Genomic DNA, 21,705 nt, shown 5'->3' on the forward strand with positions numbered 1-21,705 from the left:
GCATGCTAGGCAAGTGCTACATTACACGGCTACACCCCCAGCCCAGGAAAGGAGTTTTTAAATAAAGCTTCTCCTATATTCCATGCTCTTAGCTCGGAATTTCCTTGATGGAATACAATCATATAAATGTGAGCTTCAGACCTGAGTAGGAGCAAGATGTGATGGCTGTATAGTCTCATTGGAAAAATTTCCTACTATAGGTAATTACTTAATGCATAGTTAATCCAATGGCAAGCACCCTTTTTGCTCTCCTCCCCTCCCCCCCACCTTTGGAAGCCAAATTAGCAGAAAGCACTTACTTATCGTCTCTAGTGACAATCTGACTATGTACATAGAAATCCCCAGACATTGAAATTTATAATATAGTGTGGAATATACAGTATTTTACGTGGCTGAGGTGGCCACGTAGAATGTTCATTTGTAAAAAAGTTCCTATTATAAGTGACTGGAAGTGGCAAGGGAACTATCCTTAAGTGACACATGGGGCTGGAAAGATGGCTCAGTGGTTAGGAGCGCTGGCTCGTCCAGAGGACCTGGATTTGATTCCCAGCACCCACATGGCAGCTCACAAACAAACGCAATTTCAACCCCAGAGGATCTGCTGTCTTCTGGCTCAGGCATCAGGCATGCGGGTGGTGCACAGGCACACAGGCAGGCAAAGCATCGCCACACACGTAAAAAAGTGGCGCATGTTTAATAGATTTATAAAAAACATCTATATATGAAAAGCAGTATAGAATATCACTGAAATACATAAACTACAATACAGACAAAGGGAAATCTGTGTGTCTTTTGAAATTAAATGTTTGATGTTGGGATATAAAGTTTTGATGCTGTCATGGTAACACACAGGCATGGTAACACACATCTGTAATCCCAGTACTCAGAAGGTAGAGGCAGGAGGAGCGTGAGATCAAGGATAGCTTGGGCTACAGATAGCATTACAAGCTAGCCTGGACTATATGAGGTCCTGTATTCAAAAACAAAACAAAACTAAACTAAAACAAGCAACTAACAAAAGCTTAAAGGCAAAGTCCAAGATTTTGTCTCATTCAAATTATACCTGGCATAATTTTCCCGAATTATGAAATGAAGTGGAGTAAAATGGGAACTGTAAGAAGCAATGATACATTTACTATGGCCATCGGCGCTCAGTCTAAATGGCAACCCGGACTCTTTCAAACTACACTCTCAGACGGCTAAGGCAGAGGCCGGGCTTGGATTCCAGAAGTCCCCAAAAGAGGACATCTGGTTTTAGAAACACTAAGTTTTTCTGAGAGAGTGAACAGATGGTTCCAGGGTATCATCGAAGAAATCCAGAAAAGTGTGTGGCAAATACCTTTTCACCTCTCGGCTTTCCTCGAAGGATCCTTGCTAACCTCACCCCACCAAAGGAGCTTTGGGTGGGAACCTTCCGCGTTAGGCGGGCTCACAGCTTTCCATTCCTTCCTCTCTCAGTGTCGTGGCCATTGTCTGTTGTTCCTCCTCCAGGAACTGACATCTCAATGTTTGCAATTGTTTCCGTCTGTCTTCAGGTTGCCCCACTTTTACAAACATTTCTAGGGAAACAATGGTTCCTCTTGCTTGGGGCGCACTTGATTTCTTAGCTGTGATTCCGGGACCTTATTCTGCTTTTTGCTGCTTACAGGGAAGGGCGGAGGTACAGTCATGTTACAGGCAAACAGAGGAGTATGGGATGCTCCTGAGGTCTAAGACTGTGGATCACCAGTTCACTCTGTGGTACTTAGCCCATAGCCCAGTGGGAAGACCTCCAGTTTGTAAGTCTTCCGTGGCTTGGTTAGGATGGACGCCCTGAGAGATGTAAGAAATCAGGGTTATAAAATGGGCACGGGTGGGAAGGAGGCAAGGATTACTGACCGTGAGTGCAGGGTTCATCGACAGCAAGGTTCAGGAATGCCTCAGAACGAGTACCCGGGCCTTGCTTGCTCAGGGGAGAAGACCATTACAGCTGACCCAGGATTCAGAAATATCTTCATGACTTAGGCCACCATTTTCCTGTCTGTGTCCAACTCTGGTACCATCAACAAGCTACATTCCTAAGAATAATGTCATTATGAAATTAGCCTGGGATTGACACAGTGTCTTCATTAATGCCAGCGTAGCGTCTGTGGTAGTGGAGACTGGGGGCAGGGAGCTTGGCGACGGCTTATAGGTTATAGGTTATAGGCTAGCTAGATATTTTCAGCCAACCCTTTTCACACTGTCTTCCTCTATAGGAAGTCTTAGGATCCAGGTTGTATCTGAGTCTCATGCTGTATGTTTCCACGTTTTACCCCTTTCTTCCCGAGGCCCTCAGCTGTGAGGCTCTGTATCAAGCAGGACACTCTGCCTGAATGTTGCTCCATGGCCAGGTTGGCCAGGCAAATGCCAGTTTTGATCCTAGGAAGTGATACCCCCCCATTCCGTAGTTGTTTGGGGTGAGACCAGAGTTGGTAATGAACCCCAACTGTGTTTTCCAGGCACTTGTATTGGCTCTGAAGCCTCCTTTGTTTCTAAAGTAGGTTAGGGACATCACGCTTCCTAGAAGCAACCCTAAAAGAAACGGAAGTTTACAAGGCCTGGTGGGGAACAGGATTGTGTGTGGAACTGTGGGCAGAAGACAATACATGGTATTGAGTGGTTATAGGAGGAGGGGAGAGAAGGGGGGTGAAGGGAAGGAAGGAAGCTGGCAGGCTCAGCATTTCTGTCCTGGCATCATCATCTTCCTAGACGGAAGGCCTGGTGCCAGGATCTAGGTGCTTTCTTCATAAATAAAAGCAGGTGAATCGGAGTAGAAGCCACATCTCAAGATCTGGGAGCAGCCAACATGACGCGCCTCGTTCCTTTCTTCCTGGCGTGCCTTTTGTTCCCTGCCATTCAAGCCACAGAACTCACAAAATGCGAAGTGGCCCACGCCATCAAAGACATCGATGGCCATCAAGGCGTCAGCCTGCTCGAGTGTGAGTTCACCACTCTGCCTCCTTGCTTTCTTCCGCTCCTCGCCTCTCCCTCCTTCATCCCCCTTTGTCTCCTCCGCCTCGGATGAACCATCTCCTTGTAGTCTTATATCCATCCTTCCTTCTGTTCTGCTCTTTTTCCTTCTGTTAGTTCCCCCGTCCGTCCTCTCTGCCGTTGTCCGATCCTTCTCACCTCATCAAGCTATTCTGTGCCTCACCACTCTTGGAGATCGGTTGGCAAGACTTTATTTATTTTTCCCGCCTGGAAACGTGTTCCTCGATTATGCTTCCCCTGGACATCCCCATGAGACTTCTCTCTTCTCTTTTCCTCAGGGATCTGCATTTTATTTCATACCAGTGGCTATGACACAGAAGCTGTACTCAAGAACGAAGACGCCACAGAGTACGGACTGTTTCAGATCAGCAACAAATTCTGGTGCAAGAGCAGCGAGATCCCGGAGTCGCAGAACATCTGCGGCATTTCCTGCGACAGTGAGTTGCTCCTTCTCCCTGCTCTTCTGCTCCCTGCAGCCTCCCTCGGAGGCAATGTCCTTTTTGGCATCCAGCACACATCAGGGTGACATCTCTAAGAACCTTGCTCTCGCGCTGGTCAACGCCTGCACATGTGCAGAGAGTCCCCTCAGGTTCAGGGAAGGGTAACCCGAGCCGTCTGCGAGTCTCGCAGTCTTTTCAGGATGTGGTGAAGCTGCTGGTTTCTCCAGAGGGAGAGGGAGGGAGGAAGTCCCTACCGAGGGAAGGTGTACTAGTTCGGCCTTTTCATATAGAGATTACCTAGGCCTAGGCTTCAGCTTAGAGGCAGGCCCCCTGGCTGCAGGGACAATGGAACCAGCCCACTGAGCCGCACTTCCTAGCTGTCTTGTTCCTTCCTGCGCTCTGCTAGAGTTCTTGAATGATGACCTTACCGATGACATCGCGTGTGTCAAGAAGATCCTGGCTTTGAAAGGCATCGACAACTGGTAGGTCACTGTCTGTCTCACCCCCCCCCCCCCACCTGACGGGACATTAGCGCGTCCCTCTCCTTGTCTCTCTGGGCCGCTTACTCTCGGATAGGGTCTCGGAAACAGAACTCCCCTGGAGACCCAGAGGTCCATAGTATAATGTTCTTTTGTGTCATTCCTGTGTGACAACTTTCCCAGCGTGAGGTTTCCTGTAGGAAGGCAGACGTCCAAGCCTCCCTTCCCCTAGCCAATCCTAGCCTTAAAGCAAGCCCTGGGTATTATAATTCCGCATCTTTTGAGATCTGAACTTGTATTGATTTATTATTATTATCATGTTTTTTTGAGACAGTTTTTTTTTGTAGCCTTGGCTGTCCTAGAACTCGCTCTGTAGTCCTCAAGCTACAGATCCACCTACCTCTGCCTCCTGGGATTAAAGTCATGCACCACCATGGCCTGGCCATATTATTATTATTATTATTATTATTATTATTATTATTCACTATTATTTTAGCAAGCCCAAGTCCATTTAGAATTTCTTGCCATCTCTCTCAGTATGTCTGTATTTCTTCTCTGCAATCTTTCACACACGTGCTAGCATTTGACAAGTGAGCAAAGTACAATGATGTACATGTATGGAAATGTCAGAGCGGAACCCGTTATTGGGCATAGTAGGTGACAAAGAGAGTCCCAGCCAGCAGGCGCGGTTTGTGTGTCTCTCCTCCACCAGGCCGGCCCACAAGCCCATGTGCTCTCAAGAGCTGGAACAGTGGCGCTGTAGGAAGGTGTGAGCGCCTGACCCCGCCGCTCCCGCCTGACCCCGCCGCTCCCGCCTGACCCCACCGCTCCGCCCTGTGCTCTGGAACTCCTCTTCCCGAAGGCTACCTCAGTCTGGCTCTTTCTATCACCGTGAAGATGATCTGTCTCCGAGCCTGGTACCCTGTAGCGACACTGCTGGACTCTTGAGGACTTTTCTCGATGGGTGTGTGGCTGGAGCCCTGGACCGCAGACCCTTGCTTAGGGACAGCGAGGGTCTTGAGGGTGTTTTTTTCATCAAAGCAAGAGAGTCCTCCGTTGTTCCAAATAAAGGGCCTGACCTGATATGTCTGCCTGTGTTTGCCTCCTTTGGGGGGTGGGTGGGTGAGGGAGGAGGCAGGGCGGGGCGCTGAAGCTCTAATTCACAGCCACTGCCCCTGCTATTGAAGAAGGAGAATGAATTTATCACAGGCTCAGGCTCGTGAAGAGCATTTTCTGTGTCAACTTATTGGTCATTTAGTATGTTTAAGGAACCACAGGGGATCCAGAGTTGTCAAAGAAGTGGATCCTATGAATATAAGTAGGAGAGACACGCAAGATAGTTGTAATTCGAGGGGAACTGTTACAAGAATGACAGGAGAGGCTAGAAATATGCCCTGTGTAATCTTTAAAAATTTTAATGACTCATTTATTTTTTGTTTTATGTGCATTGGTGTTTTGCTTACGTGTATGTCTGTGTGAGGGCATCAGAAGCCCTGAGTTACAGACATTTGTGAGCTGCCCTGTGGGTTCTGGGAATTGAACTCAGGTCCACTGGAAGAACAGCCAGGGTTCAAAACCACTGAGCCATCTCTCCAGCCCAGCCCTGAATATTCCTTTGTTTTTTGTTTTGTTTTTTGTTTGTTTTTGAGACAGGGTTTCTCTGTGTAGCCATGGCTGTTCTGGACTTGCTTTGTAGATCAGGCTAGTTTCGAACTCACAGAGATCCACCTGTCTCTGCTTCCCTGAGTGCTGGGATTATAGGTGTGTGCCACTGCGCCCGGCTCCAGCATTGAATATTCCAAAGAGGAAAGATAATTTGTCTTCAAGGGAAATGGAAAAAACAAAACCAAGATGAAGAAAGCGTTCTGGGGTAGGGGAGTTAACTCGGCGGATAAAGGGCTACCTAAGAAGTATGAGGACCCGAGTTTGACCCTTGGCACCTACAGAAGAAGCTGGACATAGTGACGTGTGCCTGTGGTTCAGTTCTGGGGAGGTGGACACAGGAGGATCCCTGGGATTTGATGGCCAGTCAGTTTACCCTAGTCTGTGAGTCCCGGGTCGCAGTTCAGAGACTCTGTCCCAAAAAACAATGCAGTTGGCTCCTGAGAAATGAAATCCCTGTCAACCCCTGGCTTCCACACTCACATGCACACGTGTGAGTCCCACACAAACACACACACATGTGAACCCCACACTCACACGTATGAGTCCCCCTGCCCACAAACACATGCATTACCTATGGCTCAATTCCAAGCGTATGAAAGTGGTGAATTTTTTTTTTTTCTTAGTTTCTCACTGTATAGCTCAGGCCTGACCTTCGACCCATTATCCTCTAGAATGCTGGGATTATGGGTGTGTGAAGCCACACTGAGAGGGTAAGGGGGTGGAACTTATCTGGGTTCAGAATCACGGGTGGGATTTTGACAGGAAGTGGGGTGGCAAAGGACAGACCAGTCATGAATCAACAGATGACTGAGGAGCTGTGACCAGAAGCTCTTCTCTGGAAATCGCATATGTACAGGGTTTTTATAAACTTACTAATCCTTAAGAGTTTATCCACACGGGCCCTTTTGAGTTGGACTTTCTGTGCGTCCTGAACCTTGCTTGCTGTCAAGCTGGCTGCTTGCAGATCTTTCCTTATTCTGATTATAGGATATACGGCAGGGAAATCAGATCCAGGTTCTTGCCGTTTGTCCTTGCTGCTCTTTGCTGGTCCGAGTGTGTGCCACTGGCTTGTCCATCTGCGTGGCCTGCCTCATCTTAAGAGTGCTTAGGTTAGCTGGTTTTCTGAGATCATTTCCTGCATTTCAAAACTTCAAAACAGTCCGAGTTACTGCTTGCTGAACTGCCTGGGAATGAAATCTTGTCCTCTTTCCACCTTAGAAAGGTCTCCACTGGATCAGTCGCTTCTCCAATAGATGTGTCAGCCTTCCAGAGAACACTCAGGGTCAGGTTTATTTTGGCTCTCAGTTTGAGGGTGCGCCGCACCAGGGCAGGGCAGGGTAGGGCAGGCACGGTGGCAGAGCCACAAAGGAAAGCCGACCATAGTGTGTCTGTAGTCAGAAGACGAGAGGTGAGTGCTGGAATCCATTTGCTTTCTCCTTTTAGTCAGTCTGAGGCTCCCGTTCATGGGCTGGGGCCACCCCACGTCCACGGTCTTTCCTCTTCACGCGTCGGGGACACCCTCCTAGGCACCCAGAGACACGGTTCCACGGCAATTCTAAGTCCAGTCAAGTCGACAGTGGAAATGATCGCACTACCCTAATACCCTCCGGGGCTTCCGACAGTCAGGCCGTGCTGATGACTGCTAAGGCAGTTTCTCAAAACAACTCACCCTGCCCTTATATTTTTAAAAACTATCTCGGAGCAGTTCATCCTGCCCTTGGAGAGCCATCTGCCTCTGGCTTCAATTCAAGGCTGTCTCGGAGCAGTTCATCCTGCCCTTGGAGAGCCATCTGCCTCTGGCTTCAATTCAAGGATGGGAATAGTCACAGCTGTTTTTCTTTTACAGTTGTTTGCATTCTCGGGTGGGCTCTCGAGGCGAGTCTGTTAGCTCCAGCCTTGGAGATTCAAGGTCCAAGAGTTGAGGCTCCTGCTGGTGTGGCTTCTGGCGAGGATGGTGGGTGGCGGTGCTCCCCAGTGGAACTGCACGTGGGATCACCCGAGGAACTGGGCAAGGAAGACGGAAGAATCTTTATTGATTCTTCGAGAATTTCGTACTATATGCTTCGAGCATATGCTTACTCATTCCTCAACTCCTCTGAGACCCTCCCCCACCTCCCTACCCATTCAATGTCGTGTTTGTTCTCTCAAAACAAACAAACAAAACCCCAAACACACAAAAAACCATGGAGTCTGATTTGCCCGGCTACTCAGCGTGAGGAGGTCTGCCCTGGAGTGTGGGTGTCATGGAAGGAAACGGAGGCCTCTCTCCCAGCAGCCACCAGTTGCAGACAGCTGAGTCTCTGTGCGCTTCTGCACTCTGTGGTGGGCTTTTGCCAGGAAGCCCCACCTTCTAAAGGTCCACAGCACTGTCCAGTAGTGTTAGACTCTCAGGGCGGAGGAAGGTAGAAGTTTACGTGTGGGCCTTTTGGGAATATCTTGGTTATTTTCCTATTTTGGTGATAAAAACATCATGACCAAGGCAACTTATGGAAGAAAGCATTTAATTTGGGGTTCATGGGCCTAGAGTCTGGAACAGTGAGTGGTCCTCAACCTTCCTAATGCTGAGACCCTTTAACGTAGTTCCTCGTGTGTGGTGACCCCCCCACCATAAAATTGCTTTGCTGCTACTTCATAACTGGAATTTTGCTACTGTTATGAAACCTAATGTAAGTATCTATCTGGTATGCAGGATATCCGATATGTGACCCCAAAGAGGTCATGACCCACAGGTTGAGAACCAGCGAGGGTTAGAGTCCCTGACCATCATGGCGGAGAGCACGGCAACAGCAGTGCTGGAGCAGTAGCTGAGAGCTTAGGCCTTGAGACACAAGCTGGAGGATGGGAAGGAGAGAACTGAGAGTGACGCCCCAAAGTCCACCCCCAGTGACATATGTCCTCCCCAGAAGCCACACCTCTTAATCCTAGCACAGTTCCACCGACTGGAAATAAACCGCGTATCCAAACATAAGAGCCGAAGGGGGCCGTTCTCATTCAAAGCGCCACAGGGGGCTTTCCACACCAAAGTACAGCACTGGCCTTCATCCGGGACATCAGGGCGCCATATCTTCAACCGTATCTTCCGTAGTCTGAAGCACCCTAGCAGTAAATCACAAATAGAGAAAATAGAGATTTTTTTTTTTTTTTTTTTTTTTTTTTTTTGAGCAGGCTGATTGGAGGAGCAAGAACAGGGAGCCAGCAAGGAGGCAGTTAAAAAAAAAACAAACCCGTCATTTATTGCTACCGGTTAGCATTCGGAAGCGTGCTATTATTACACATCAGTACTTTAGGCCAGTTTTTAAAATGTGCTTTCCCTCAGGTCAGTTTCTCTGTGGAAAAACAACCCATTAAGTAGAGCAAGCTGGTAATGTTCCCGTCTGAGGGGCAGCTGAGGGCATTTGAGGTCAGCATTCGCAGCCCTTAGGCACTCGCGTTCCTTAGTCTGTTCTTTTCCTCTCCAGCTTATTATGCACTTCCCTTAGTCAAGAATTAATATGGTATGCTCGGAGTTCTGAGATGTCTTGTAAAAATAGATGCTACTTTGTGATTCATTCAAGCGTGATTATCCCGTCTGACGGCCAGAGGTCGTGCCAGCCCTCCTTTCCTCTCCCTCTTGCTTCTCCCACATGGGATGGTACAGGTGAAAGACGGACTCTGGCAGACGTGTACACTATGAAATGACAGGTGACAGCCACATGCTGTCACCTCACATGCTGGCGTGATTATATCCACGGAATGAGGAGGGTGCTGTTCTTTCCTAGGCCCGTGTCCTACCCTTCATCCCCCGGTGGCAGCGCTGTTGACAAAAGCACACTTTTGGGGTAGGTGAAGAAGCAGGATAGGAAACGGAGGCTCTGTCTGGGAGGGCTTCCTGTGAGCAGGATGTCCAGGAGGATGGCAGCGGGACGTTCGCTCTGCTCCTCCAACTCTCCTTTCCCCTAGGTCTGAACCGGAAGTAGAACTGCTTCCGGTTCAGACTGGAGGAGGCAGGAAGGCTTGGAGGAAGACGTGTCATAGAGCATTCTCCGAGCTCACGGTGAGGCCTCAGGAAAGCGCTACAGCATGGAATCTCTTTTTCTCTCTTTCATCTCTCCTCTAGGATATTTTCTTTCTTTTCTTTTTCTTCTTCTTCTCTGTCTCCGTCTCCTCCTCCTTCTCTTCCTCCTCCTCCTTCTTCTTTTGGAGACAGGCTTTCTCTGTGTAGCCCTGGCTGTCCTGGACTTTGTAGACCACGCTGGCCTCAAACTCACACCTGCCTCTGCCTCCCTGAGTGCTGGGATTACAGGCCTGAGCCACCACCCCCGGCCTCTAGGATATTTTCTGACACATTTCTTGTGAAGACAGTGTTCCTTTTCAAATGTCCCCTCCCTTCCCCTCCTCCAGCTTTCTTTAATTTCTGTCCGTTATCTAGTGTAACTGAGTAACAGTATATAGTAGCCCAGAAGCTATTAGGAGTTCTGCCCTCAGGACGCACACAATTAGGTGGCGCGCCTCACTCTCCCCACCTCCTAGGAGCAGGCAAGAGAAGGGCATCTTCAGGTGGATGCCTCACTTCTTCCCTCACTCCTTAAACCGCTCACAGGTAATTGCTGTGGGTTTGGTAAGCCCTTCTCTGGGTACCACTTTTATGAGTGAAGACAGGACTCCAGAGCACACTCATTTCATTTCTTGTTCGCTTACGAAGATTTAGATCTTGCAATGGATTTTTTTTTGGGTGGTGGTATGTGATGGAAACAAATGGTGAGCTGAGTCTTCCTCAGCCAAGAGGCTGCTTTCCCAAATGTGACACTATCCTCGACAGTGTTCTGACAGGTCCATATTGGTTTTAATAGCTGTGGAAATGGCCAGTGAAGTCCTGGGGGCTTTCTAATGTACGGAATAGATCTCGTGGATGGGCCAGGTGTCACCTGCTCTGTTCTGGAGGTTTCCTAATATCTGTCCCTTGATGAGGTGCAGGGCAGCGGAGGAAGAGAAACTGTACCCCTGTCGCGGAACCACGGAGGTGGCTGAGCAGGAAGATCTCCTCCTCCAGCATCGTCCCTCTACAGCAGGGCAGTCTGGCTACAGGGTCCGTCTGGACTTCCGGGTCAGCATCCTCCTCAGAGCCACCTTTACCTCTTTGTTTTTCAGGCTGTAGATGAGGGGGTTTAGCAGCGGGGTCACCACACTGTACTGCAGAGATAACACTTGCTCCAGGGCTGAGCCGGACGCTGGTGTCATGTACCTTGGGAGGAACGACACAGAGGACCAAAGTGAACTAAGGATGAGGGTCACCAGACCGCTGGCTATGATGCCTCCCACTCCCGCTGAGGGCACAGGGTACCTCGGAGTCGAGTGGATCGTCACCATAGCAACAGGCGAGCTCTCCCGACTCTAACTGTTCACTGACTTCTATATGAGGTCAGGCTTGACATTAGTATGTAATCTCGCCCTCACAGTTAGCATTAACCTCACCGGGAAGTCGGCCACTCTTGCCTCCAAGCAAGAGTGAACGCACGGAAAGGAGTCTCGGACAAGAACACCTTCTGTGTGCTAAGACGGTCAGGTTAGGATGGGACTAACGCAGTTCCATAGCACTGCCTGCTCTTCAGAGCCTCCTGGCTAACAGCCGTGACAATAAGGCTGCCCTCTCTCTATATCCACAACAATTCAGACACACCGTGTTCTCATTTAGTGATGACGGTTTCGTCCAGTCCCAGCTCTGCTGTTTCCCGCATGCACGGCTCTGAGGATCAGTCCCAGATCGTCTCAGGACGAACATATGATTTTAAAACCATAATATTAAATTATTGGGCATATCTTTTGTATTCCCGGGGTTATTTCCCAAATAAACATCATCACTTTGTCAACGGTATTATCTTCACCGGGACAAATGTGACATATTGAACTGTTTCTGTGGACACTGTGGATTTGATTTAAAAAGATATCCAGGAGTGAGGGGTGGGGGTGGCTCAGTGGTTAAGAACCCTGCTGCTTTAGCGAAGAAGAACCGTAGTTCAGCTCAGACAGCACATGACCCAGGTAGCCCTAGCTCCAGAGGATCCAATGTCCTCATGTGGTATATGCACACACACACACACACACACACACACACACACACACACACACAGACATGTACATACACATGCACACACACATGCAGACATACATGCAGACATGTACACATACATACAGATGTACACACACACACACACATATTCATACACACACAATCTTTAAGGAAAAGATACTCACCTAACTATATTTTTTTCTCCTAACTAATTTTTAATCATCCATTTTCCTAATATTCCTGTGAAGTAACTACGAGAAATCTTCTTGTCGCTCTATGGTGTCTGAGACAAAGGGAGGTGTGACATTTATCCTCAGGCTCAGGAGAGCTCTCCCAAACCTTTAGCACCCCCTTTCCCCTGTTATTTCTCTCCCAGTCGCAGCATGGGCAGTATGTTCAAACCCTCGCCCAGCTCAGGAGCAGAAGCTCAGACATCACTTATTCTGGCTCTTCGTGGGGAAGAGCTCACTGGTTAGAGAAGCTTATGCTTGAGAAAGGTTAGGCAAGAACATGGAATGTGCTCGGCTGGGGCCGCAGCTGCCTTGCTCTGGGGTTTCTGATGAAAAACCTGGCCACTCTGCAAGCTTAGGCTGTTCACCTGACAGTGGGCTGTCTCACTGTGGGAGTGAGATCATACACCAATATCCGGCCTGACCACACAGAGAAGCTAGTGAACCGTCAGTGTCTAATAACCACAATGTAAACACGCTTTGGTGACATCAGCTTCTAGTAGGAAGGAGAGGTGGCGTCTCCTTCAAGGATGCCGTGTTCCTTTTCTCTGTCTAGCACTATGTAAAAATCTACCAAAGATTTTCTTCTGAGAACCCTCGAATCGTAGGTTAATAGGGCACAACAACACTTACTCTGTTTTTTTTTTTTTTTTAAACAGACAATTGAGCCTTGGAAAGAAATGGACTCCTTTCTTTTCTTTGTCTTTTGGAGAAAGGGTCTCACTGTGCCATGAAGGCTGGCTCGGAACTTCTGATCCTCCTGGTGCTGAGAATTACAGGCGTGTGCCCCTGGCTTATAGGATCTTTCTCCCTCTCCCTCTCTCTTTTCTCCCCTCTCCCTTTCTCCCTCCTTTCTTCCTTCTTTCCCTCATTTACTCCCCCCTCTCCCTTCCTCCCTCCATTCTTCTCCTCTCTCTCTCCCCTCCCCCTTCTCCCTCCTTCTATTCCCCATCCCTTCCTTTTGAAAACCACACAGCTAGTCTATAGCAGACCTGGACTGGAGCTCAAGCTTTGGGAATTCCAGGATGGAATTTCAGGATGAGTCTTTCCTGCTCTATTGCAATGCTCTGCTCTGTAGATCAAGGGCAGTTAGGAGAAGAATACACAGCATTTATGGCTGTGTGACACACCTGAATACTCCTGAGCCATAAAAGATGGTGACTACAAGGAAATGAGAAGAACATGTGGAGAAGATCTTGGTCCGACCTGTGGCCGAGTTGATCCTCAGGGCTGCTGTGATGATGCGGCTGTAGGATCCCAGCAGTAGGACAAGAGTCCCGAGACCCAAGACCACCAAGGTGGTGAGGATGGAGGCGACAGTAGCGCGGGGGTCAGAGCAGACCAACGAGAGCACGGGAGGAAGCTCACAGGCAAAGCTGTGGATGAGGTTCGGGCCACAGAAGTGCTCCTGAGCCAGCAGGAGGGTGTTGGTCAGGCTGACGCTCATTCCCATGGCCCAGGACAGGGCCACCATCCCAGAACACACCTTTCCACTCATAGTGACCCCATACAGCAGCGGATGGCACACAGCCTGGAACCGGTCGTAGGCCATGGCGGAAAGGAGGCAGGCTTCAGTGGCCCCAGAAAATATGACCAGGGCGATCTGAATGAAACACCCCAGGGAGGATATAGTCTTCCACTCAGAAATAAGGCTCCTCAGCAACCTAGGCACAATGACCGAGGAATAGAAGGCATCCATGAAGGAGAGGTGTCTCAGGAAGAAGTACATGGGGGTGCGAAGGTAGGAGTCAGAGCTGATCACCGCCAGCATCAGCAGGTTCCCCACGAGGGTCAAGATGTAAATCAGCAAGAACAGCACAAAGAGCAGCACCCGGGCCCCAGGGTTGCTGCTGAGTCCCAGCAGCACAAACTCAGTGACGTTCCTGACTTCCATGGAGCATTCAAGCTGAGGGACGGGAACTGAAGAGAAGGTTCAGCTGTGCCATGCGCCCCCAGAACGATGAAGTCAGCTTCCGGTCGACGCAGGAGGGGCTGGCTACAGTGGCATTCCTTCTGTGTAGGATTCGCAATACTTTCAAGCGCAGGGTAGTGGCCTCCTGGCCATAGTGGAGAAGGCGGATGGGAGGCAGGTAGAGGAAGAGACCTGGAGAGGCAGGGAGGGAGAAGCAGGATTAGGATACAGAAGGCTCCCCATGCAAAGGGAGCCAAGCTCAGCCTCCTGGCAGACTGACTGGCACAGTGAATCAGCAGGAAACATTTTTGGCTGGCCATCTGGATGCAGACCATAAGGGTGTCTGACGAACTGATAGGTCAGCTGGGCTGTCAAGTAAAGGCGCTCGCAGCCAAGGCTGATCCCAGGCATGCAGTTGTCCACATGCACCATCCCCAAGAAGTGTAAAAACATCTGGAAAACTAGATGGCTTTCCATGGTTATCCCATCTCAGACATTCTAAGAATGATGACACCGGGGGTTCGAATAGAAATCCCTTGTCCCCCTGTAGGCTGCCCCAAGCAGGCGTGGCACACAGTTTCAGGGAGGGTAGATGGAGGGCGCCCTTACACTGGAGGTGAAGACTGTAAACAGCCTTCCCAAAGCCTTCCCGTTTCAGGGTCCTGTGAATCTACAACGCCCTCGGCTTTCACTGTACTCCCAGGACTTAGCACAAGCATGCACAGAGACCCCAGCATCTCTGAACTTGATACGGATGAAGCCACACTAATCGGAGACCACTCAGCTCTTGAACATTACAGATATCATCTCCCTCAGAGGAGGAGAGATAAAGGGTCCTTGGTAGAATGGACAGTTTCAAAGTTTAGTTGAGACCAGAGGAAGGTAAGGAGGTCACTTCTCTTCTTCTCCAAGGATAGCTAGGGGGTTCACAAATGAGGATCTGATCTCTCTCTCTGCTCATGACTTCCACCCTTCCGGGTTCCCTGAGTAGGTAGTTTGAGGAGAAGATGGATGTGAACGAGAAGATTTATCCTTACCTGGATCCCAAGACCTAAACCAGATGCGCTTAGAGGAGGATGCATGGAGAGCATCCTTTCCGCTGTCACACAAAGGCCACAGGCTTGACTAGGCTTCTGTGGGCTTCCCTTGACTCAGTCCTAGGAGATTGCAGCTAGGGACTTCTGGGAACTGAGCTCTTCACATTTGGCTGCGAACTTTACCTTTTTAACAGCTAAGTGTCTCTCTAGCCCACAAGAGACTTCTGAGTAAGGATTCATCTCCATAGCCTTTATGTCCAAGGGGAAGGATAGTTTCCCAAAATTCCACTCTACAAATAATGGCCAGAGGGACTCTGAGTTATCTTTAGACCGTAGAGGATGAAGGAAGGCCCCAGGGAGCCTTAAGCAGGTTCTCTCTGAGTGTGAGTGGGTTCTCCAGGCTGATTCTTTGTTTGTGTTGCTCTTGTTTTAGAGGGTTACATCATTCAAGAGGGCCCCCAGGTGGCCAGTGATCTGTTTTCAGTTCCATTGTTATATGAGTAGGTTATAGGTATATTATTGTCTATGCACAAAATTCTGAAAACACACCCACAGACCCCTACACCCCCACACACATTCCTTTTCCCTCCAGGATCACTCAGCTCTCCCTTTATTTCAGCTGCACCTCTTCCCTTAGGCCCCTCCCCCAGAACCGCCCTTTTACTAACTATAATGCCACCGCGTTGTTCACATATCTCCACAAATCTAGTTGAATGTTTAACTGACGCAAAACTCTGACAAGTTGCTACAGTTTTTTCAACTTAAACATTCCTTACACTGAACACGTATGCAACTTAACTTACTCAATAGGAAGTTTAAAGAGCCCAAAAGCATGACCTCTTGTTCTTGAATTTTTGTACACACACACACACACACACACACACACACACACACACACTTATAAACATGGCCTGCAGGGTTTATTTAAGGCTGCTCGTACGTATGCTCGTACGTACGTATTTGTTTGGGTTGGATCTCCTACTGGGGGCCTCATCCCTGGAGCAGACTGACTATTCTTCTCTGAGCAGCCACTCGTTGCTTCTGGTTCTTCATCTAAGGGTGGGGCCTCAGTTTCCACCGTCCACATCAGCCTGTCAGTTGTTGCAGATTTTCGGGGTTTGTCTAGGTGGCCATATTGTTGGGATTTCGTGGGTACAGCTTCCTGTCATATGCCGGAGACTCTCTTGCAGCAGATGCCTCAGTCTTCTGGTTTTACACTCTCTCCACCCCTTCTTCCGTGTTGTCTCCTGAGTCTTCGGTGTAGGGGTTGTGGTGGTGAAGTACCAGTTGGTGCTGGGTACCCCATGGCCAGTGTTCTGGGTATTTCGACCATTAGTGTATTTCTGCAACTAATGAAGAGGGTGCATGGGAGGGGTTGGAGGGAGCAGAGGGATGGAGAAAACATAAATACAGCACTTGTATGAAATTCTCAAAAATAAACTGGACTTGGTGGTGCACGCCTTTAATCCCAGCGCTTGGGGGCAGAGGCAGCCAGTCTGCTCTACATGGCAAGTTCCAGGACAGGTAGGGCTACACAGAGAGACCCTGTTTCAGAAAACCATCTATCTATCTATCTATCTGTCTGTCTGTCTGTCTGTCTGTCTGTCTATCTATCTATCTATTTATTTTTTATTTTATGTGCATTGGTATTTTGCCAGCATTTATGTCTGTGTGAGGGTGTCAGATCCCCTGAAGCTAGAGTTAGAGACAGATATGAGCTGCCATGTGGGTGTTGGGAATTGAATCCAGGTTCTCTGGAAGAACAGCTCATGCTCTTAACCATTGAGCCATCACTTCAGCTCACCCACCTTTTAAAAAATGAAGGGAATAGTTGTGTGGGGGAATAGGGGAAGGAATTAAAGAGAAGAGGATGGAGGATAGACTTGATCAAAACACATTATATGCACTATGAAATTCCCAAGAAATATTAAAAAAAGAAAAAAAGCCCAAACCATTCTAGCTTTGGTAAAGGGGAGGCTGTGTGTTAACAATGCTTAACAAAGCAAACAAAAAGCAGCACTTAGCTGAAGAGATGGCTCAGTGGCTAAAGTGCTTGCTGAACAAGTGTGGGCATGGGAGTGTGGCTCCCCAGAACCCAGGTAGAGTCTGCACAGCATTGGGTGGCCATGGCAGTCCCGTACCCCAGCGCTCAGGAAGCAGAAGATGGGACTCAGGGAGTACTCTGGGGTCATAAAACGAGACTGAGTTTTTCTTTCCTAGTTTTTCTAATAACCTTGGGTAATAAAAAAACAATCATTTTTTTGGTTGATTTTCTTTGCAAAGCACCTGCATTTGTTTGCGTGGGGAGAATAATTTTTTAAAAAACTTTTAGTTTTTGAGTGGGGTCTCACTATGTAGCCCTGACCGTCCTGGAACTCACTCTATGCACCAGGCTCTCCTTGAACTCACAGAGATCCTCCTGCCTCTGCCTCCTGAGTGCTGGGATTAAAGAACTGCACCAGCACACCTAGCGAGGTGCATATATATATATATTTAAATTTATTTAATTTAATTTATTTTTATGTGTGAAGGTGTCAGATCCCTTGGAATTGGTGGTATAGACAGTTTTGAGCTGCCACGTGGGTGCTAGGAATTGAACCCGGGTCCTTTGGAAGAGCAGACAGTGCTCTTAACCACTGATCCATCTCTCCAGCCCGAGGAGCATATTTTTAAACTATGTTCCTATCATTTAATATTTCCTAGCCTATTAGGTTTCCCCCTTTTTTGAGATAGGCTCTTTTTATTGCAGCCCAAGCTGGCCTCAAACTAATGACCACATCGACAGAAATCAAGTTAGACTCGAGATTCTCAGCAGGTACCAAGCGTGATTCAAGTTAGTCACATGTTTCTTATGGAGGCGATTTGATGTGTAGATTCATATTGTCTTCAGCCTCCTGAGTGCTTGGGGTTACAGGTGTCCACCGCTACGTGTATTTTCTGGGGCTCGGGTCGATGTTGAAAACATCCGAGTATTTATTTAGGTTTCTAATTCTCAGCATATCATTCTTTTAATAACCTGATTTATTATGTTTAAATAATACGTATATATTTCCTTATGTGTATTTGTCTATGTGAGTGCTGCCATGTAGGCACAGGTAGTGGCAGAGACCAGAAGGACGTGTCGGATACCCCGGAGCTGGAGTTACAGGTGATTGTGAATTGCCTGACGTGGAGCCAGAAACCTGACTTGGGTCCTCTGGGAGAGTGGCGAGTGTTCTTAACCAATGAACCATTTCTCCAGCTCCTCATTATTACGCCCTCAAATTTGTGTGCTCGCCTTGTATCTTTTTCTTACTCGGCTTCGGCAGATGTCCCTCTCATGGGTCTTTCTTCCTGATCTTCCCACATGGAGAAGCGTCACAGTTCTCTTGTAGATGAACTCCATGCTCCAAAGAGTTCCGCCAACAATTCAGTTGGTTTCTAGCCTTCTTTATATGTAAAGTCACCGGAGTGTTGAGGCAATGGCCACCCGGGGCTCTTTGCTGTCTTTAATTAAACACTGAATATTATGTGTGGCAGCATTGCAGTGCTCTCTTTAGGATATCAGGAACTTGCCTCTAAGTGTCCTAAACTTTGGGGGTTTAGCTGAAATTCTAGCACACAAGAGGAGGCTATAATTCAATATCTTCTCTCACGGATATATCTTCCAAAGTAAGTTTGAGGGCTGGAGAGATGCTCAGTGATTAAGAGCACTTGTTGCTCTCGCAGAGGACCCTGGTTCAGTTCCCAGCACCCACATGGCAGCTCATAACTGGCTGTCAGTTCAGTGTCCGTGGATCCAATGACTCCTCCATCCCCCAGTGCAGGCAGATGCCAGCAGACAAAATACCCCTGCACATGAAATAAAAATCAATCAATCTTCAAGAACTCTGAGTTATGAAATACTTGTCAGTCAACCCCTTGTTTGCAGCTGTGGACCTCCCTGTAATCGGTCTCTCCCGTTCATCTCAACCTTTTTTAAAACTGCAGTTTGTTTTACAGAACAGATGCAGAGTTGGGATGGGATGGTTTGGTGAGGGGAACTGTTGGAGGATGGTGACTGAACACTGATGAGGAAAACGTAGGAAGCGTAAATGTACGCTAATAGTCAAGCTGTTAGCACCTGGAAACAGGCCTCCTACACACTGAGGAAGATAATTTTAAGCCAAACTGAAATGATTTAAAATTGATATTTAAAGCCAGGTGGGCTATTGGAGAACCTTTCTGTGTACAGAGAAAGAGTGTTTCTCTGTTGAGTGCTATTGTCTCCCAGGCTCATTTGACAGTGTCTAGAGACACTTTAGTTGCTGGTTTCTACTCAGTAGAGGCTGTGGATACTGATAAACTTCTTACAGTGCACAGAGCAATCCCCCAAGCCAAGGCATTATCCTAGTTATGCCAGTGATTATTACCGATACTGTTGCATTTTCATTTCTATTCAATGCCAGAACATTTTATTCCCTTATTTATTTCTTCATTGGCTCACTCATTGTTTAACAGTAAACGTAAAAATCTCCATGAAATTTTGCACTTTATGTAGTTCTTTTCCCCACAGTTTCTTGGTTTAGTCCATTGTGGACAGACCAGATACAAGAAAGTGTTTAAATTTTCCTGTATTTGTTGAGACATGCTTTCTAGTATGTGGTTTATTTTTAAAGAAAGTTTCATGGGCTGATGAAGTATGTGGCTGTCTTCTCTATGTCATCTGACTTTTCTAATTTTTGTATAAAATCTATTTTGTCAGATATTAGAATAACGACACCTACTTGCTTCCCAGTTCCATTTCAGTGAAAGACTGTTTCCCATCCGCTCCCCTTTGAAACCCTTTCCAGAACCATATCACTATGGACTCAAAGGATTTTAGATAAACTAAAAGGAATGAGAAGCAAAGGGCAGGGAGCCGTTAGAAAGAATGGCAGATCCAACCAAGTGCAATTCCAGCCACAACAACGTAATTTCAAGTTACTCAGCAGCTCCAGATGGACAGTTCTGCCACAGACATTCAGTGTGGCCACTTACAAATGAGAAACACAAATGGAGAAGCCCAACGACCACAGTGAATCGGCCACTAGATGTGGGCGCTTGGTTCAGGAACCTATGAGGGGCCGGGTGGGGTGGGACACACTTTTAGTCCCAGCACTTGGGAGGCAGAGGCAGGTGACTTCTGGGGGTTTGAGACCAGGCTCGTCCACATAGTTCCAGAACAGCCAGGGCTATGGACGGAGATCCTGTCTCAAAACAAAATAAAAACCAATATAAATCCCTTCACCCCAACCCAAACCAAAAATCCTGGAAGGGAAGGAATTCACCTTAGACCCAGGGCTCTCAAAGAGATTCCCGCTCATCACCAGTTTATTGTGAAAGATTCAACAGAGGAATAATCAAATGCTAAGAAGTAGCTAGAAAACAGTGGGAGGGCATGCCTCCCCTGTGAAAAGTGTTCACCCACCTAGAAGCTCTCTGTCCAAGAGTTTTTTTTAACAACATATATTTTTATTTACTCTTCGAGGCTTTTATACGTGCATACAAAGCATTTTGACATATCATATTTATCCTCCCTCTTCCCCTCCCACTCCTGCAGGATCCCTTCCTCCATGTCCCTCTCCCATCTTGACATTCTCTTTTCAAAAGTAACTTGCTGAATCCAATCAGCGATACCCACATATGCATGGGCGTGGGGCCACTGGAGCTCGGTCAGCCTACCACGCTTTTAAGGGAAACTGACTCTCCTCCCACAGCGGTTATCAGCTGTCAAGCTTCTCCGCTAGGGGTGAAGGTCATGAACCCTTACTACATCCATACTGGAAGGCAGACTGGCTTGATGTTGTACAGATCTTCGGTAGGAAACCACAGCTGCTGAGAATTCATGGGTACAACAGTCTTGCTATGTCGAGAAGACTCTGTTTTGCCGTGATCTTCACTGACTTCTGGCTCTTACAATCTTTCTCTTCCTCTTCATAGGTGTACCCTGGGTTTTTGGAGGAGGAGATTTGATGTAGATGTCCCCTGATGGCAAAGAATCTCTAGTGACACTTATTCTCTGTATTTTAACCATAACACAAATTTTGAGTCTTTGTGTTAACAGCTTTACCGATGCTTTTCTAGTGGGGACCAGTGCTGCATTGACGTGAAGGCATAAAGACACATTTAAAAGACAGTTTGATGCTATGCCAAATTAGCAACATAACAGTAGCAGGTTAACTTCTAAGACTCATGAGCTCCCCAGCTATGTGTTCTTGGCTAGATTTGCAGTACCAGACATGAATTTCCTCCCGTGATTGGGCTTAGCACCAGTCAGAAAGTGTCTAGCCACCTCTGTAACAATCATGCCGCTGTCACATCTGTGGGCATTTCTTTTCATGCCACGTTATTGTAGTTTGCAGGATTCACACTTTGGCACTCCACTCCACAGCACAGAGCCCCGAAAAACCGTAAGCATTTCCTGATAGGAGTACCTTTTACTGTTCATTGCTAATTCCTTTTCTACTCTACCCAAGTTTATGCTAATGTAGCTTAGAGCCCCTAGACAGCTTCAGGGTGAGAACTGGTGCTCAGAAAGATCCAGTGTGTGACGAGAGGGCAGAGACTTTCATCCCTGAAGAAGCCTGGTGAGCCTCAGCAGCTCTTGAGTATTGGTTGCCTACCAGACTTGGATGGGTAGACCCTAGTGCTGAAGACACTTTGGTCACAGGATTTAGAGAAATCAAGCTGTTATACTCACCTGGAAGCTTCATCTCCAAAGCATCCATTAGTACCAGAAGATGCTAAGATGCAGGCTGCTGGGTGAGAGAAGACATTAGATGGAATGCCAGCACAGCTTTGAGTTGATTTATCCGACGGCTATTTGTGTTTCATCCTTTGGAACTGTTCGTTTCATTAGCGTATTAGTTGCTTAGGTTGTCTGA

General features: G+C 47.8%; 2 protein-coding genes across 2 annotated transcripts; one reads left to right on the forward strand and one right to left on the reverse strand.

Moving 5' to 3' along the window:
* The first annotated feature begins 2,797 nt into the window (after positions 1–2,797).
* On the forward strand, positions 2,798–5,008 carry Lalba (lactalbumin alpha). The gene is made up of 4 exons (XM_021658748.2): positions 2,798–2,960; positions 3,291–3,449; positions 3,859–3,934; positions 4,644–5,008. Exons 1-4 carry the CDS (start codon positions 2,828–2,830, stop codon positions 4,702–4,704), a joined length of 429 nt encoding a protein of 142 aa, XP_021514423.1. The 5' UTR covers positions 2,798–2,827; the 3' UTR covers positions 4,705–5,008.
* A 3,755-nt stretch (positions 5,009–8,763) lies between these two features.
* Positions 8,764–14,014, reverse strand: LOC110562080 (olfactory receptor 8S1). Its single transcript, XM_021658752.2, has 2 exons — positions 13,003–14,014; positions 8,764–10,817 (listed from the first exon to the last, which is right to left on the reverse strand). Exons 1-2 carry the CDS (start codon positions 13,764–13,766, stop codon positions 10,655–10,657), a joined length of 927 nt encoding a protein of 308 aa, XP_021514427.1. The 5' UTR covers positions 13,767–14,014; the 3' UTR covers positions 8,764–10,654.
* Positions 14,015–21,705: the final 7,691 nt, after the last annotated feature.

This window comes from Meriones unguiculatus, chromosome 8 (assembly GCF_030254825.1).
Source record: "Meriones unguiculatus strain TT.TT164.6M chromosome 8, Bangor_MerUng_6.1, whole genome shotgun sequence".
NCBI lineage: Eukaryota > Metazoa > Chordata > Mammalia > Rodentia > Muridae > Meriones > Meriones unguiculatus.